Consider the following 18,109-nt stretch of genomic DNA (forward strand, 5'->3'; position numbering starts at 1 on the left):
CTTGTCCTTTTTTTGTTTTTGAGATGGAGTATGGCTCTGTTACCCAGGCTGGAGTACAACAGCATGATCTCAGCTCACTGCAACCTCTGACTCCTGGGTTCAAGCAAGTCTCGTGCCTCAGCCTCCTGAGTAACTGGGATGACAGGCACCACCACAGCTGGCTAATTTTTTTTTCTATTTTTAGTAGAGACGGGGTTTTACCATGTTGGTCAGGCTGGTCTCAAACTCCTGACCTAAGGTGCTCTGTCCATCTCAGTGTCCATCTCTGAACCACTGTGCCCAGTCATATTTGCTTGTCATTTAAAAGGAAAAAGGAAAGAACTAAATGGTATTTCAGGTCAGTCACATCAAATACAGTCAAGGCAGTCATGCGAGGTCATGTTTCAAATAAGTAGATTTGATCTGTTAATGCATTATTCTAATAGGTAACCACTTACATAAATTCCACACTAAGTACACATTTTATTTTCTGTATTATTACAGGCTTTACAAAGCCTAATTTTTTTTAAGCCTAAATTTTTCACTCTTCCAAAAGTTTTGCAGATTATGGTACTACTTCCAGTAGGCACCTCCAAAATCAAGAAAGAGTAAAAGTAATTCACATCATTATTATCATCTGTTAATTCCAGAAAGTAATCAAGGCAGACACTGAAAACTTTTTATACTTTAATGGTCTGAAGGTATAAAGAGAAATGTAATAATCATAATTATACTCTGAAGTCAAGAGAATAGAGAATAAAACCCCACATGCTAAGGCTGTGCTGTAAAAATGCACTCCATACTTACTTCCTTTAAATGGTAATGAATTTAACCCAAAGCTTGATGTTAAGCTGGGTGCAGTGGCACATGCCTGTAACCCCAGCACTTTTATGGATCACCTGAGGTCAGGAGTTTGAGACCTGCCTGGCCACCACAGTAAAACCCAATCTCTACTAAAAATACAAAAAATTAGCTGAGTGTGGAGGTGGGTGCCTGTAATCCCAGCTACTAGGGAGGCTGAGGCAGGAGAATCACTTGAACCCAGGAGGCGGAAGTTGTGGTGAGCGGAGATCATGCCATTGCACTCCAGCCTGGGCAACAAGAGTGAAACTCTGTTTCAAATAAAAAAAAGATTTAAACTTTAATACACGTTTATCAAAATCTAGTTACATGTACTGTTGTTCTTCATACAAATAATTATTATTGTATATGTGTAGTTTTTAAAAAGCATGTTAATGATCAAGTAGGCTTTACTCCTGGGGTGCAAAGTGGTTCAACATATACAAATCAATAAATGTGATTCACCATGTAAACAATCCAAAACAAAAAACATGATCTATTAAGTCTTTTGCTCCTATCTGATGTATCTGGGGAAAAAAAAAAAAAAAAAAAAAAGAAAAAACATGATCATCTCAATAGATATGGAAAAAGCTTTTGATAAAATCAAACATCTCTTCATGATAAAAAAAAAACCCTTAAGAAACTAAGCATTATAACCAAGTCTTCAAAAGCAGTTGCAACAAACCAGAAATTGACAAGTGGGACCTAATTAAACTATAAAGAGCTTTTGCACAGCAAAAGAAACTATCAACAGAGTAAACAGACAACCTAAAAAATGGGAGAAAATACACACAAACTATGCCTCTGACAAAGGGCTAATACCCAGAATCTATAAGAAACTCAAATCAACAAGCAAAAAACAAGTAATCCATTAAAAAATGGGTAAAGACATGAACTGACTCCTCTCGAAATCAGACATACAAGTGGTCAACAAATGCATGAAAAGATACTCCATCACTAATCTTCAGAGAAATGCAAATGAAAACTACAATGAGATACCATCTCACACTAGTCAAAAAAGCTATAATTAAAAAGCCAAAAAATCACAGATTCTGTTGAGGCTGTGGAGAAAAGGGAATGCTTATACACTGTTGGTGAGAATGTAAATTAGTTCAGCCATTGTGGAAAGCAGTTTGGAGACTTCTCAAAGAACTTAAAACAGAACTGCCATGAAATCCAGCAATCCCAATACTCGGTATATATCCAAAAAAACCCCAAATCTTTGTACCAAACAGACACATGCACTCACATGTTCACTGCAGCAGTGTTTACAATAGCAAAGACATGGAATCAACTTAGGTGCATCAACAGTGGACTGGATAAAGAAAATGTAGCACATATACACTATGGAATACTACACAGTCATAAAAATAACGAAATCGTGTCGTTTCCAGCAACATGGATGCAGGTGAAGGCCATTTTCCTAAGTAAATAAACACAGGGGCAGAAAACCAAATATCTTATGTTCTTACCTGTGAGAGCTGAACATTGGCTATTCATGGACATAAATATGGCAAGAGAGACATTGGGGACTGTCAGAGAGTGGAAGGAGGCAGGGGAAAAGTGTTGAAAAACTAACAATTGGGTGCTATGTTCAGTTTCTGAGTGACAGGATCATTCATACCCTAAATCTCAACATCACACAACATACACAGGTAACAAACCTGCACGTGTACCCCCCGAATCTAAAATAAAAATTTAAATAAAAAGGAATAAAAAATTTTAAAAAGTACTTGTTAATTTTTAATCACATTCAGAAACTTTGAAGGATCTCTTGAAAAAATGTTTACAGTAAATCCATCAGTGCCAAAAGAGTCACCCAGGGAAACTCCTGGGACTGGTCTTCTGTATGCTCCCCACACCATATTAAGGATCTAGGCCTGAAAGGCAAGTACTTTAACCAAACTGGTGTATAAAAACACCATACAAAACCTCACACTGGCATTAAAAACAGTCAGTACAATAACTAATGTTCAGACTGTTGCAGAAAGGCATGAATGGACAAGGCCAAACATAACACAGAGAGAGTATGTGGGGCTCACACAGCTGCTGCGTCATGCTAGACAGAGACTAGACAGAGATGGGGGGCCTTAGATAAGTTTAGCGATTAAATATAGATTTATGTCATGACTTAAAGAGAAGCTGTAACAGATAATTTCCCAAACTCTACAAAACTCCCTTTCCATCAGAAATACAAAAATTTTCAGTTGAACAGTTCAAAATATAATTTGTCCTACATTTCCAGTGACTCATCTGCTTTCCCAATATTTAATACAGTATGCTTAAAATATGCTTCACTTCTCTTACTACATGCAAAATTTGGCTCAAAACAAACACTACGGTGGCAGAAACAGTATGATGAAAATATTGCTATCATGAATTGGGTGATAGGCAAAGGGTCTAAGATAACATAATACAATAAGTGTTCAGAACATCTATATATTTCTGCAGCTTCAGTTACTCAGAAGTATTTGAAAAGCTCATCTGTACCACAAACTACAGCAGCTGACATCTAGCACTGGGGATATAAACAAGACTAGAATGTTACTGATTTCTTGTAGATATTTCCAAAGACACAATCTCAAAAATCAGACATATTGGGCAATGAGTTAGTTATACAGAGCTCTGAAACTAATCAAACCATATTTTATAGAATTAGATTTGCTTATTATGAGTTTTATACAAGACATACTGAAATAATTAAGTCATTTATCTGGTATCATGAAATTTGAAATTAAAATAGATTTATCTGATGATATAAATACTGAGAAAAATTATAGGACCAAATAAGACATTATTTTAGTTTAAGTGTTTGAGGATAAACTTTGCTTTGAGATCTGAATTTGGCTTTTAAGATGTTTTTCTTGAAGTAACAACTTTGAAAGTGAGTTTATGAAGTCATATAAGTTTGTAAAGTGAGTTTACAAAGTTTACCCTGTAATGTTAAATATATTCTCAAGCCTCCTCTCCTGTATCATAACTATTTAAAAAGTAGAATAGTACTGAAGAAAAGCATTTTTTTTTTGAATACTATGATTTTAGGAACCTTTTTACTGTTCCTCTAAGCCTATTCTTGATTCTGCCAAAAACCACCTGGGTATTTCAATCTGGGTGCTCTTTTTTATTTCATTTTGTATCTAAGCAAGTACACTAAATAATTTGGTCAATGAACTCACGATTGTCTCTGAACAGTTCAGTTCAATTTTAAAAGAATGAACACAATCTCCAGAAATAACTAAGAACGTACTTTGTTCTGTTCTACTATTAAGTTCCTTTAGGTTAACTTAAAGAACTGGTATGATTAATCTCTAGTGTACTAGAATAATAGTTCTTTCACTAAATACATAGTGATGTATAATTATAAAATGTTGTATACTTAATACATACTTAATACTGTAATATATACATAAAATACGTTATAATGATGTGCGATACATGAGTGATATCAGAGCTACATGATACTAAAAGCTAATCATTATGATCTTAGGACTTTTCTTACTTATAAACAGCAATGTTTCCTGATTTCGTATTATGCTTACCACATGGAATCACAATTGTGAAATATAACTAATGTTCAGACTGTTGCAGAAAGTTTGCAAAGGCTGCTGGAGTTTTCAAACTGTGTTTTACAGAGCTCAAGGGGGAAAAGACCAGCAGAGGAGCAAAGGAGGGGACTTGAGCTTTGTACCCTCACCCAAATCTTACTCCCTCCACATTTATGTGAGACCTCAAAATATAAAACTGTTAGGTTTGGAGTTAAAAAGTAGAGATCTAAAACTAACATGCACTCATTGTGGGAAAATAAGGAAAAGCACCAGTTTAACATTAAAAAAAAGATATTTCAATATTTCAAACAGTTCATGACATTTGTATGTCAATCCTTAGTGATCTGGGTGAACCAATTATAAAGCTACACATGTCCACACATATTTTTGAATATTATATGCAAAGAAAATGACTAGTAGTGTCTAAAATGATTTAGAGACAAAGAAAAAGAGAAACAAAAGGAAACATGATCCAACAGAAAGCCTCTGATGCTCACATCCTTTCTGAGATCCACACCGTAGTCACAGCCCTGCTGCCTGGGCAGTCTCGGTGGTTGTGGGTGTGACACACATAGACCAATCACATAATCTCCAAGCAATCTAAAGTGAGTAAAAATGAGAAGCTGATGCAGAAGCTGTAAGGGCACATAAAAAGGAGGTAGGAGGCAGAATTGAGGCCACAGAGGAGGAGCATTGGAGGCCAAAGGTCTTAGAAAGCAGAGTCCATTTAAGTAGAAGATACTGAGTAAAAAAACAGAAAAGAAGGTAAGAATGTGAAAGAGAACAAAGCAGACTCAAAGATTTCCCAAGAAACAGAAAAGCACAGAAAGAGCAGGACATAACAACAGTCCCCCAGAATTGCCTCACTTCCCGATAACCTCCTTGTTGAAGGAGGTTACCCCCCCGTTAGACAAGGAGACTATCCTTACTTACAAACAAAACCAAAACCTTTTTCTTAAGATACTCTGAGTCCCAGTCTCTTTGACTCGCAACTAGAACTTAATTAGAACTAATGTTAATGATCTAAGCCCAGGTTAATAAGAAATTGATGCAAACATTATGTGGTCTTAAAAAGCTACATCTAGCACATGAGACTTTTCGAATGTGCTGAAACACCCTGAAGTAAGCCAGATATGGTATCATTCATCACATTTCACATTTATGCTACTTTACTTGGTTGTCAAGATTAAGCCACACTAACAGCATGGTGCAACAAATCAAACTATCTATGTTTTAACCACTTAAACCAAAAATAATAAAATCCTGGGTAGATATTATTAATTTGGCTGAACAGTTTCTTTTGCAGAATTCTTAACAAACTATGTTACCTTAGAACTTGATGTTACTTATGTAGGCCAGCATGAAAAAAAATGATAGACTAGAAGCATTTATTTACACCCCAGCAAAGGCAAAGTAACTTTTAAGAAGCTGTTATACAAACAGAATGGCAAGATTATATAGTCTGACTGTTCTAAAATAATTATGTCAAATGCATTAATAATCTTAAGTCTGATTTGATATTATATACTCTAGAGAAGAGGTTACTAAATAGCAGCTGAAGGCCATTATCTAGCTTGCAGTAGTGTTTGGGTTCACCTGCAATGTTTTCTTAAAAATAATTAAATTAGTTGATAGAACTTTAAAAATCGAGAGATAATATCTATAAAATCCAAAATCTCTGGCTTCTCCTGATATACCAGAAGATTTGCCTGTATTGGTGCATAATTTCACAAGTCAACAAAGGATTGTAGCCAAGTAGGTTAGTTATTCCTGTTAGATGGGGCTAGGGAAGTCCAGTTTCTTCTAATTCTCCCCAGTTGTCCACTAATCCCTGTGGGTGTTTTAGCTTGTAACCTCTGCTCTAGAGATAGAAGACATAAGTATCACCTCACATCAACATGTGATGTAATAATTGTTAATTTATAAATGGCAGTACTGCTTTGCTTACTGATGGCTATGGAACTACAAACATTTTAAGTAACCATTTATAAACTGTTAATTTATAAATGGTTCTGCTTTTGCAAAACTTGATGGCTATGGAACCAAGAAATATTTCAGAATTTCTAGTCTGAATTCTGTTTTGGATTTAATGGTAGTTAAAAATAGATCTAAGTTGGTACTCCCCAAGCCTTTTCCTCTGCCATGCTCTCCTTACCTTTTCTGTCTGGCTTGAGGTTCCTATCCACTGGGGGTGGTTCACAGTCTGCAACAGGAACTGGTCTTCTGGGAGGGGTTTTTGGGCTCGACCTAAAGCCCATATGAGCAGGAGGAGGAACTTGCATTCCAAATGAGGAAAAATCAAATGTTCCTGGAGTCATTGGCACATAATTTGCTTCCTGAATTGGTTCTGTAAAACTGCTGGAATGTTGTCGTGGCGGTGAGTTGGGATTCATTGGGACGTAATTTTCATCCAGTTCTTCACTTGAAACACTTCCCACTGTCAACACATTTTTGACTTTCTAAAACACACATATATTTATTTCAATAAACAAAAACTCTTCTCACACATGAAAACAGAATTGTAAGTCATGTCCATGCATATGGATCTCAGCATACTTTTATTCCATGATCTCACTTGGTCTCATGGCACTAATTATGAAGATTTAGACAATGAAATACCCTTGATGCCATGATCAGTTATACTTACGAAGTGGTTATGGAAGCCTTCAAGCGAACTAGATCTATCACTTGGAAATGTTCGTGGAATATCATAGCAGTCTTGAGAACTAGCATCTAAAATAAAGAACAAACTATCAACATTTCTTCCTATCTTTGCCAGAGCTCAGGGTCATCAGGATGACCTATTATCTTTCTCTCGTTATACATAGACACACACACGTGCACACACACACAGATTTTAAAGAGAATGCTCACAGCATTCTATCTTGAAATTGGCATATTAAACCACTAGAAAATGCAGACACTCACTCATATGCTAACCAATACCAATATCTGATTTTGAGTGTGAGTGAATGTCTAAGTCTAGGATAAGACAGGTTATCTAAAGATGAAGAGAAACACCTCCATTTTCTCATCATTTGCACCACCTTGGGCCCAACTTACATCTCACTAACTTATAACCAGGTTATACAGTCACTTCAAGAAGAGTTAAAAATTGTTATTGAATGGTTAAATAAGCACCTATTTAAGTAATAATCACAAATACATTAAATATTTATCTCCTTGAAGACAGCTGGAAAACTCTACCACAAAATACAGAAATTTTAGCACACAGCATTTAGGATATGTGCATTAAAAACTTTAGTTTTCTATTTTTAGGACTGAGAATCTCAGTATCACTCAGACTCATTTTTTTTCTCCTCTCAAGGTAACTTTTGGTTACAGACTCCAAGAGATGGTATTGGAAAATATACCCACCAGCAATCAGTGAAGTGGGTAGTGATAAGGGGAGAGAAGATTCAGCTCTTTAAACACAAGTAAAAATCAAATAAACAGAAAGCATAATAGCTAGATAGGAAGAGAATATCACCTGTTAGACACAACATAAAAACTGCTTATATAGGAAGGAAGGAAATAGAGCCCAACAGATGTGACTTAGAAGCGGCCATAATGGCACACAAATACAGGAAAGGGTATGACTTGGAGAGGCTTTGTGGCTGGTCCATTTCCTGCCCTTCTGTCCCAACAGAGGGCCTATCCACCCAGGATTACAGAAAGTGGGAGAGAGAAGGACACACTTCCTGAAGCAGGAAGGCATTACGACGGCTATACTTCTTCAGGGGTGAAAAACTCCAACGCTTTCTCCCTTCCAGCAGAGCATGAATGCACATATACCCTTCCAGGTAACTGTAGAGCTGAAAAAAATGGACTATATTTCATAACATAGTATATTTACGCTTAAAAGAACAAATATTCAGACAAATCGATTTTCTATCATTAACCTCTAATAGAGAAGAAGTCAACTAAAGCTGACCTTTTCGCAATTTGTTTAAATCCACAGTGGAAATGGTATTACTACGTGATGGTGGCATCCCTGCAGTAGGGATACAGTAACTACTGTCAGTGTCCGAGGCCGTGCGTGGGATACTACACGTTTCCACAGGAGATCGGTCATGAGTTGGATGTGGTTTAGGTGGCCGAGGTGGAGGAATATCTGGAATAGTGTCTAGCTTTGATGTCTGTCCCAAGGTTCCTTCTGGAAATGTTCGTGGAATCTGATAAGTATTACCAGGTGTTGGAGGAATGTCATAACTAATAGATACATGCCTCATTTGAGTCTCTAAACTCGATGTCCCAGAGGGGGTGTTAAAAACATAGAGTTCTCCATCTGCTTCAGTACTTGATGGAGACACCTTTGGTAAAACATCATGGGAATAACTCCTGGGCAGGTTATAAAGGCTGGAGTCTACAGAAGCAGATGCGGCACGTGAAGGTGGAGAGTCGTATATCATTTGCTGCTGAAAGAAGCCATTCATTCCATGTTTGCTCTGGGAAGAAGCAGGATTTTTATGAGAAGAGACGTTATCATTGCAGTCTGTTTCAGAAGAGGTGGATTTTGCAGAATCAGTGTGTGTTCTAAATAAAAATCGTTAATGACAGAATAAACAAGGTGAAGGCATAAAAATACATTTTTGATAAACATATTTATAGCTTAGCAATCAAAAGACAGGGCTTTTCTCATTAGACTTTTTGTGTGATCCAAGGGATTTAAAGCAAAAATGTTTTAAATTTACAGTTTTTATGATTAGACACCAGAAAACAAAACCGCCACCACAAAACCAACAAAAGCATTCTCCCTAATTCCATCCTATACCTGCCCACACCCCCAACTCCACCTATTAAATCTGCACATAAAAACACAATCCCTGAAGCACTGTAGTTAAACGTTACAAAACTCTGGGAAAGGTCAATGATTAATGCATAGACACAAGGAAAAGCATTTCCTCTGAAGTGCATGCAAAAACCTAGTGCTAGTACAGTTTATAAAGTTGATCTGTTGGTCTTAAACCTCCCCGTGGCAAATTTGTCGTTCTGTAAAATTAAAAGTCTAACCATTACTTGGAATTGAATAAAGTCAATCTGACCTACAAGGTGACATCTAATTGTTTTCATGTATCTTCCTTTTCACTACTTTAAACAAACATTTAGCTAACATTACAAGGAGGATCAAAATACATGATAACAGAGCTAATCAACTCCAAACAATAACTCACTTTGAGGAATCTCAGTAAAGTACATTTCCGTACATTTTCAGCCTCTACATTTTGAGGTTATCACAAAATGTGGTTATAGGACAAGATGAATCTAACAACACAAGCACACTCTCAGTTCCTTAATGCTAAACAGGATACCTGAACTACTTCTACATGTTTCTCGTCCTATAGGAGTTCAAACAATATTTCTTTAAATAACTATAATAGTTTTTTTTAAAGGGCTTACTTTCCCAGACTTCTTAGTAACAACTGGCACTATGCACTGTAAAGTCTCCCCGGTCACTATCAGAAAACCCACACTGTGCTTTTGTTTTCTTCATCTTAAAAACATCTTAAAAGCCTCCATCTTAAAATCCTTCTCCCTCACTGATGATTTCCTTGTTTCACTGACTGGCTCCTTCTTCCTGTCTCTCTGCCTGGAAATGGCCAACAGAGTTCGGTCCTCTAGCCTTTCACCACGCTTGCCATTAGAGATCATCCTGCTTTTCCAGAACTTCATTTTCTTCTCTGAATGCTGACAACTTCCATCATCTTACCAAACTCCAAGTCCCATATTCTCAAACTGATATTTCTGCTTGGATACTCCACTATTACCTTGTTTGTGTGCCTCAAATTGAAATCCATTTAGTTTTTAAATTGACTACTTTTCCTGGCTTGCATGAAAGAAATTACTTTATCCAGATTCTCTAGGCTCAAAACCCAAGCAGCTTGATTACTTCTCTTTGATCCCCACTCATGCAGGCACCAAGCCCTTCTTCTTAGCCATGCGCTTATTCCCTTGCTCTATTCCCATTGCCGCCATCCCAAGTTCAGGTCCCTGTCCCTGCTGAGATCTACATGACTGAACACTACTTAGGGGAATTTCCTCTACTTTCTGCCTCTTCCAATCTATTCATGGAGCCAGACTTCTACAAGGTCAGTATTTTCAAAACACAGCTGTTATACCACTCATGTATTCAAGAGAAAAACCTAGTAAGTGCCCCCTACAGGGTGTGGAAACTATAAGGCCTCACACGAAACCACTTGACATTGAGGCTACAAATAATTTGGCTCCACCTTCTCCATCCTATATTATGTCCTACTACTTCCAAATCAAACCCTTCCCTCCAAGAGGCTCTCCTCCTCATTATCTTCCTCCCACCACGCTCACTCATATCTCTCTTTTCCACCAAGCTATTTTTGCGCAAATTACTAATGATTTTCTTCTCTTCTCTCACCAACCAGCTATGGTTCATATCCTGCTCTTCCTATGAAGCTTTTGTTTTCTCCATCTTAAAAACACTTGCACTGTCCCTCTGTGGAATTTCAAATACACCTTTGCATATTCTAAAATTTGTACTTTATTTAATTCAAACGCAGAGTTAAGAGAAACTAGAGGAATTATAAGTAATAAGCAAAGCTCCCTGCTCTGACTAGCTTACAGTTAGTGAAGATTAAGTAAAAACATCAAGCAGCTTCTAGCACTGTGATAAAACAAGATATGAAGGCATAACCAGGATGCTATAAAAACCCAGAAAGACATTTAAGCCAACTTGGGAGTTTGAGAGGAATGCTTCCTAGAGGAGCACATTCTAAGCAAAGTCTTCAGAACAAACATGAGTTTGCAAGGTAACTCTCATATATTATCTTCATCTATAAATATTTAATGCTTGCATGTTTTTACTTCTTAACAAATCTTACGCTCCAAAGATGACTATATCTGAGTAGACTGTATCTTATATAATTAGTTTGTACCTTTATAGTACCTAGCATAATATTGGGCACATAGTGGTTACCTCATAAATATTTGCTATTTAACTGTCACTTTTGCAAAATATACATAGCAAAATATATCTGGGTGATGATTTTGAACGTCAGTTTTACTGCAAGAGGAAAGCTGTAATACCAGTGAATCAATGAAATACACTATATAAAACTAAAATAGGGGTTGGGCATGGTGATTCACACCTGTAATCCCAGCAAGTTGGGAGGCCGAGGTAGTGGATCACGAGGTCAGGAGATTGAGACCATCCTGGCTAGCACAGTGAAACCCCATCTCTACTAAAAACACAAAACATTAGCCAGGTATGGTGGCATGTGCTGTAATCCCAGCTACTCAGGAGGCTGAGATAGGAGAATCACTTGAACCCAGGAGGTGGACGTTGCAGTGAGCCGAGATTGTGCCACTGCACTCTAGCCTCAGTGACAGAGTGAGACTCTGTCTCTAAAAAAAATAAACAAATAAAATAAAATATACTGAGAACTGTCACTTAGCTGTTGGCTTTTTTAAAGTTGCTACTGAAAAATTGTGAATTTTTGTAAAATAAAATCTTAGTTAGTAGCATAGGTAACAAAGTTGCCAGTGTATAATTTTAAATTCTCACAGCAAACAAGCAAAATCAAGTTAGAATTTGATATTATTAACAAATGTTGATTTATACATTTTTTTCTGCTCTTACAGGTAAAATCCCATTACAACAAATACATAGAAACCCAGCTTTGGAATGAATGTGAGCTGTTTCCATCATCTCAGGGCATGGTTCACAGAAACTAGTTTGTGAATCTCCACAAATTCCACATTAAAATTTCTGAAAAACTGCTTTGTCTGATCCTAGCCCATTAACAATCACTTTCTACATTAAAAAAAAATCTTTTTCTCATAAAATAATGCTTAATTATAATCTGGTTTAAAAACCATTTTTCTTGTTTATAAAGAAATACACTCTCTATCCAGTCCCCAGCTGATTAATAAACAAATAAAATATACTCAATTGACTGGTATCATTCATTGTCACATAGCTATTAATGGCAGACACTGGCCTCTTAATCATCATTTTTCTGCTCCTTTTAAAAACAGTAAAACTATTGCTTCTTGGCTCCTTTTATCACCGTAACTCTGCCAACTACTCAATGTCAAGTAACAAAGAGGATCCAATTAAAATACCTTATAGCTTAGAAGAGGAAAGGGAGCAGGGAAGAAGATGCTAGGGAAACCAAGAATTTGGGAAAGGCTTTATGATTGCTTCAGTCAATGCTGCACTCCGTATACTTCTTTCTACTTAAAAATTTGTAAAGAGAGGCCATGTGCAGTGGCTCACACCTGCGATCCCAGCACTTTAGGAGGCTGAGGCAAGAGAACTGTTTGAGGCCAGGAGTTTGAGATCAGTCTGGGCAACATAGTGAGAACTCATCTCTATGAAGAAATTAAAAAATTAGCCAGGTGTGATGTACCTGTAGTTATAGCTACTTGAGAGGCTGAGGAATGCTTGAGCCCAGGAGTTTGGGGTTACAGTGAGCTATAAGGGTGCCACTGCACTCCAGCCTGGGCAACAGAGCAAGCTCTTGTCTGTTTAAAAAAAAAAGTAAATAAAAAGGCTTAGGGTTAGCTCTGCTTCACTGCTAGTTATGAAGACTAAACATTTCATAATTTTTAGGAATATATTTATTTGATCAAATTTCACTAACATCCAATTTGTATATTCCATGGAATTTACTATATTGGGATTTTACCTGTATGATTAATTTCTCACACAGATCCAAAACAACCACAACACACTCACTGCAATGGAATCGTTTTGCTTTCAAAATCTTCTAGTAGTAGGTATTCCTCTCCTTCTTCAGAAACAAAAGATGACCCTTGGCTGGTTTACAATCACATAAGAAATGGAGCAAGATCACCATTTATAAATCAGTGAAATCTGTTAAGCAAGTAATACTGTGAGTCTGTAACAAAGACTACAAAATAGTAGACAGATTTCCAAAAGAGAGTGGTAGGGAAAACTGTTCTTTGCCAAAGATGGCAGAGATTGTGTCTCTTTGATACAATCTCCTGAATATCGGAAATCAATAGGGGAAGGTAAACCTGAAATATAAGCCTGAAACACATGCCTATATAGATGGTTTCTTTCCAACCTGCAAGTCAAGGTTTAAAAAGTTTAAAGATAAGAATCTTAATGTGTACACACATACACACACCTCTGTCTCTCTGTCTCTCACAAGGGCATGTATAACTTACCTGATGGGTTCGGGCTTCTTGCTTTGACAGTTGATGAGCAACAGGTAGTCTTGAGGATCCTCCTGAATGCCAAGAGTTTCCAGGTGTGGTGGAACGTTAATTAGCTGATACGGAGGAGGTAGAGTAGCAGAGGATGAATCTGCCTGGGTGGATGGTGGTGCTGTATTTATAGCTAAAGGTAAATCAGTTGGTGCTTGTAAGGAGCTGCCAGGTGGCTTCACAGGATCTGCAACACCAAAGTTTAACTATTACATCTATCACAGTTAAAAAATCTTTGGAAAACAGAGCTACTTTGGAGACAAATTGTTTCAACACACGAAAGCAGAATAAATCATGACAATGTCAGCTAAAATGAACACTACCTAAATGGCAACCTTTATACAGGAAGTATTTTTTTATTCTTGTCAGAGAGATCTAAAGAGTGGGACTCCCTATATTCCAGAAGCTCTAAAAAAGTCATGGCTAACCTTGCCTTGAACAGTCTTCAGTTTTGAGTCTATGGGAAGGAAGCTAGCTGTTCTACAACCTTAGCAGAAGAGACAGATTTTCCTCCCATAATAAAAAGCGCTTCCTAAGCCAACCCAACCTTCCAAAAAGACCCGTTTAATTACACAGTTTTTACCAGTACCATGGTCCTGTGAGTACCAGGGTCAGCTCTTTACCCTATGCTTATTTTGATGATCATTCTTTTCTTTCTACCTCTTAGCAGATTAGAGAGAAATATTTCTAATTCTGGGACTGGTGAAAATGGTCTATTCATGTTCAAGGAAAGAGTTTTTTTAAGGCATCATCTCTTCCCCTCAGCTCATTTATTTGCCATTTGGTGGATTTTTGTAGTATTTTTATGAAAAGAGGGCCAGCAAATAAAGAAGTAAATTATTAAACCCTTAACTATGTTCTGAGAGAAAGATGAAAAGAGCTAAATTGTACAAAATGAAGCAATCTGAAAACCAGGTGAAATTCTAGAATAAAATCCCACTTTAGTCACTGTCATAACAAAGTATATTAAAGGCCCAGAAAATAATGCTCTGTTAGTCTGGTTAGGAATAGAAGGCAATAAATAATTCAGAAAAAGGCAAATGCTCATACATGAATAAAGAAATTTGTTCTTCAAATTTGTTATAAAATAGAAAAAGCTACGTTGAAACTGAAATTTTTCACAAAACATTAAATATGCTAAAATATGGTAACGATAGATGAAAGAGGCAGATAAAAAGGAGGGTCTCCGGAGATTCTCCGACCTGCCAGCACACTGGGAATCGGGATGGAGCCACGGAAAGTTCGCACGAGGGAAGGAGCGTGGCCTCTTCAGTTCCCATACGGTGGCCTGGTATTCAATCTGTGAGATGGGGGCCTGTTAGAGGGACCCCCTCTCACTTTGCTGGATGTTTATTTTTCTTCTTTTCCTTTTTTGCCTAATAAATTCCACTCCCCTCAAAGTGTCCTTCACTGCATTCCCAAGCCTTCCTGGTCGTGTGACAAAAACTCAGTTTTAGCTGAAATAAGGTACAAAGTTCTGCATCATTTTTGGTGCCCGAATGTGGGGCATGAGGAAGGGTAAGATGCAAACCAAAAAATCTTTTTGTCCTCAGACTTCTGAGAGATTATGCCTTCCCCCAACTCCTGTCGCTCCCAGGAATCGGGAATGTTGGACTTTCCTTCTTTTTTCAAGATAAGACAGTAGTGGCCATGGCCAAAAGGCCCTGTGTGGCAAGTGGGCCAGCATTCCCCACCACGTCGCTCTCCCTGTCGGAGGAACCATCTGCATAAGAATGATAACTTCTTCCCCAGGCATCATTTTCCTTTCTCCACCCTGTCGGTAGTTAACAGCCTTGCATTTAAGCTGTCTTTCACTTTTCTCCACCAGGTCAGGAGTTAACTGTAAGTTTAAAGTGAGTTTTTTTGTTTTTGTTTTTCCCAGATGATGTTTTACTAGGCCAGGAAAAAGGATCGCTGTTTATTTCTCTGTAAAGTTTTAATTATGAAAAAGGATTCGTGAGGTTGGTCTTAAGCTATAGCCAATCTGGGGTGTTTTGCATGCCTTTCTGTATGATCAGAAGCAAACTTTGCTGCAGGCCTCCGTCTTATCATACACCCTTGGAAGTGTGACAGGTAATCACTCGGCAGTGCTCTGTTTCTCCTCTGCCATTTTGCAATGGTGGCGCAGGTTCAATCCTGGCTTAGGGAACGAGCCCTTTCTGGTTTAATATCTATCTGATTTTTGCCATCTGTTGATTCTCTTCCTTTCCATGAACTGCCTTGGATATTCCTTTCTCTGAGCCTTTACTAAAGTTTGAAAGCCAGAAATACTGACCACTTGGTGCAGCTAAAATCGGATAACAAGGGATTTAAAAGAATTTTCTTAAAGAGCACTCAGCTTAATTAAAGGTGGACATCCAAATTGTGGGTATATTTACAAGGCCTTTATGATATTTCCTTCCTGGATCTTGCTTTCCCGGAAAAGGGCTTTTTCTAGTCAACTGAATTATTTTTCTTCATTTTGCCTGGCCAACCTTAATGCTTGCATGATGAAGGGAAAGTCCTCTGTTTTCCTCATGAAACCCCAGGAATTAAAAGTGAATAGATCCCTCCTAAATCTGTTTTTGCCCCCAGTTATGCCTGTTTATTAGGCCTTAGAAGCTGCATGTTTTTCTAACCCTGTCTCTTTATGGGCTCAACCTGGAGGCAAATAATCCAGTTAGGAGGCTGGCAAACAAAAAATCTTATGGCTACTGGGTTGTGTCCTGTGGTTATATACGTATTATATGTGTGATGTCTATAAAAGGAGCTCTAATTAACTTAAACAAGGATAGGTTCTTGGATCAAATATTGAAAGGGAAGATAAAAGTTGAGGTATCTTTTAGCTCACGTGACTTTAATCTTTGAGAAATAGAATTGGCCTAAAGATTATTGGTAAAATGCAGATGTCAAAATGTACATTTTTGCCTGGGTTAAAGGATTGTTTTGAATTAGATAAGATAAAGCTAAAAGTTCAAACAAGTTGTTAAAGGATTGTAAAAATTCATCTTGCAAAAGAAATTCCATGTGTGAACATATTAACTAAATTCAAAAGGCTATAATAGGGTTTTTTTGTAAATTGAGCATTGAAATAAAAGCACAACAAGGTACTCTGAAGGCACTAATCTCTTTGGCAAAATTTTTAAGGGGTTATAAAAGGTTTCTGCTTTTTCAGACATTTCCGAGTCATTTTGGCAAAATAACTTATGGTAATCTGGAATTCTGTTTCATAACATCGAGTCTTCTGACCCTCTAACAGGCTTGCCAAAATCAAACTTGTTTTGAAATTGTCTTTGCTGACACCTGGATTTCTGGATGCTACAGAGGGCCCTTGGAGCATCCAGAAGAGAGATAAACAGGACTTATCAGACATGTTTAGGTACATGGTATTCCCAAAATGATGTTTAATCTTCTTCAGGTTATATGTTGGAGAACAATATTATCTTCCAAAATTGTATAGGATTTCTAAAATTCTAATGTCTGAATATGTGCTATCAGTCACAAGGTTGTTATGTTGTTGTAAACTACGGAGATAACTAAAGTTCCTTTTCAGTTGTGTTTCTGACTGTAACTACCCTGGATATTTCATTACTCACAGATAATTGTCTTGTTTTGATCCTCTTCAAAAGATGGTTTATAATCAGCTACAGAACTTTGACAGGTGCTTTCAAATGTAGATTTCTGATAACTTGGGAAATTGTGGCATTGGAATAAAGGAAAAATGTGCCGGACTCATGGAGAGTTGACATGTTCACGAATATCAAGCAAAACAAGAGTTAACTAAATGGACTGAACTAATAGAAGACCAACTTCTATTTTTTGGTCAAAGTTGGTCAAAAGTCAAAGACCAACTTTGACTTTTGCTTGGAATATTGCTGATCCTTGTTTTTCAGAGTCAAAGGAAACTTATTTTGAGCTATTCATGGCCTTTAATAATTAAAATATAATCATGTGAACAAAATTTGGAGCACATTTTTTTGCCTCACTTCTCCAGAATTTGGAAACTAGTTGTGAGTATTCTTAACTTACGGCAATATGGTTGTATCAGTGCAGTAAGAATCGATTTTCTTTTGCAACAGGACGCAATTGGAGAAACTGGTTGTTTTACCAAGGTTTTGACTGGAAGGGTATGCTTCCCTTTAAGAAGTCAAGCTCTACTTGCAGAGCTGAATAAAGCCCCTTGGGAAAATTGGTCTCATAGCTTGTCTACACAGTCCCTGTACAGGGTTCTTAACTTGTGGTGAGTAAAGAATGTCACTTTCTAAGAGGCCTAGGAACCACATCTTCTTGGGACCTCAAGAAGAGAGGAGTTTACCCACTCACAGGTATTTGAGGGTACAAACTCACTTGTGGACTTGGCTTTAGAAAGTCCTGAGATCCCTTGGTGAACAGGGTTCCATCAAAGCCAATCTAAAAGGCCTATGTAAAACTAATTATTTGGCTGGGCATGGTGGCTCACACCTATAATTCCAGCACTTTGGGAGGCTGAGGCGGGCAGATCACTAGCAGTCAGGAGTTTAAGACGACCCTGGCCAACATGGTTGAAATCCCATTTCTAC

At 37.5% G+C, this 18,109-nt stretch overlaps 1 protein-coding gene across 16 annotated transcripts in view; it reads right to left on the reverse strand.

Moving 5' to 3' along the window:
- Nucleotides 1-18,109, reverse strand: part of GAB1 (GRB2 associated binding protein 1) — a 133,589-nt gene that overhangs the window by 21,244 nt on the left and 94,236 nt on the right. For 10 of the 16 annotated variants that reach the window (XM_008992656.5, XM_002745323.6, XM_078366476.1 and 7 more), the window contains 4 exons: nt 13,533-13,758; nt 8,299-8,900; nt 7,012-7,097; nt 6,520-6,823 (listed from right to left, as the gene is read on the reverse strand). In XM_008992656.5, coding sequence (XP_008990904.3) covers nt 6,520-6,823; nt 7,012-7,097; nt 8,299-8,900; nt 13,533-13,758 — 1,218 coding nt within the window. Of the gene's footprint in view, nt 1-6,519; nt 6,824-7,011; nt 7,098-8,298; nt 8,901-13,077; nt 13,159-13,532; nt 13,759-18,109 lie in introns of all 16 variants that reach the window. The other 6 variants (XM_078366473.1, XM_008992657.5, XM_078366474.1 and 3 more) reach the window with 1 other exon arrangement.

Source organism: Callithrix jacchus, chromosome 3 (assembly GCF_049354715.1).
Source record: "Callithrix jacchus isolate 240 chromosome 3, calJac240_pri, whole genome shotgun sequence".
Classification (NCBI taxonomy): Eukaryota; Metazoa; Chordata; class Mammalia; order Primates; family Cebidae; genus Callithrix; species Callithrix jacchus.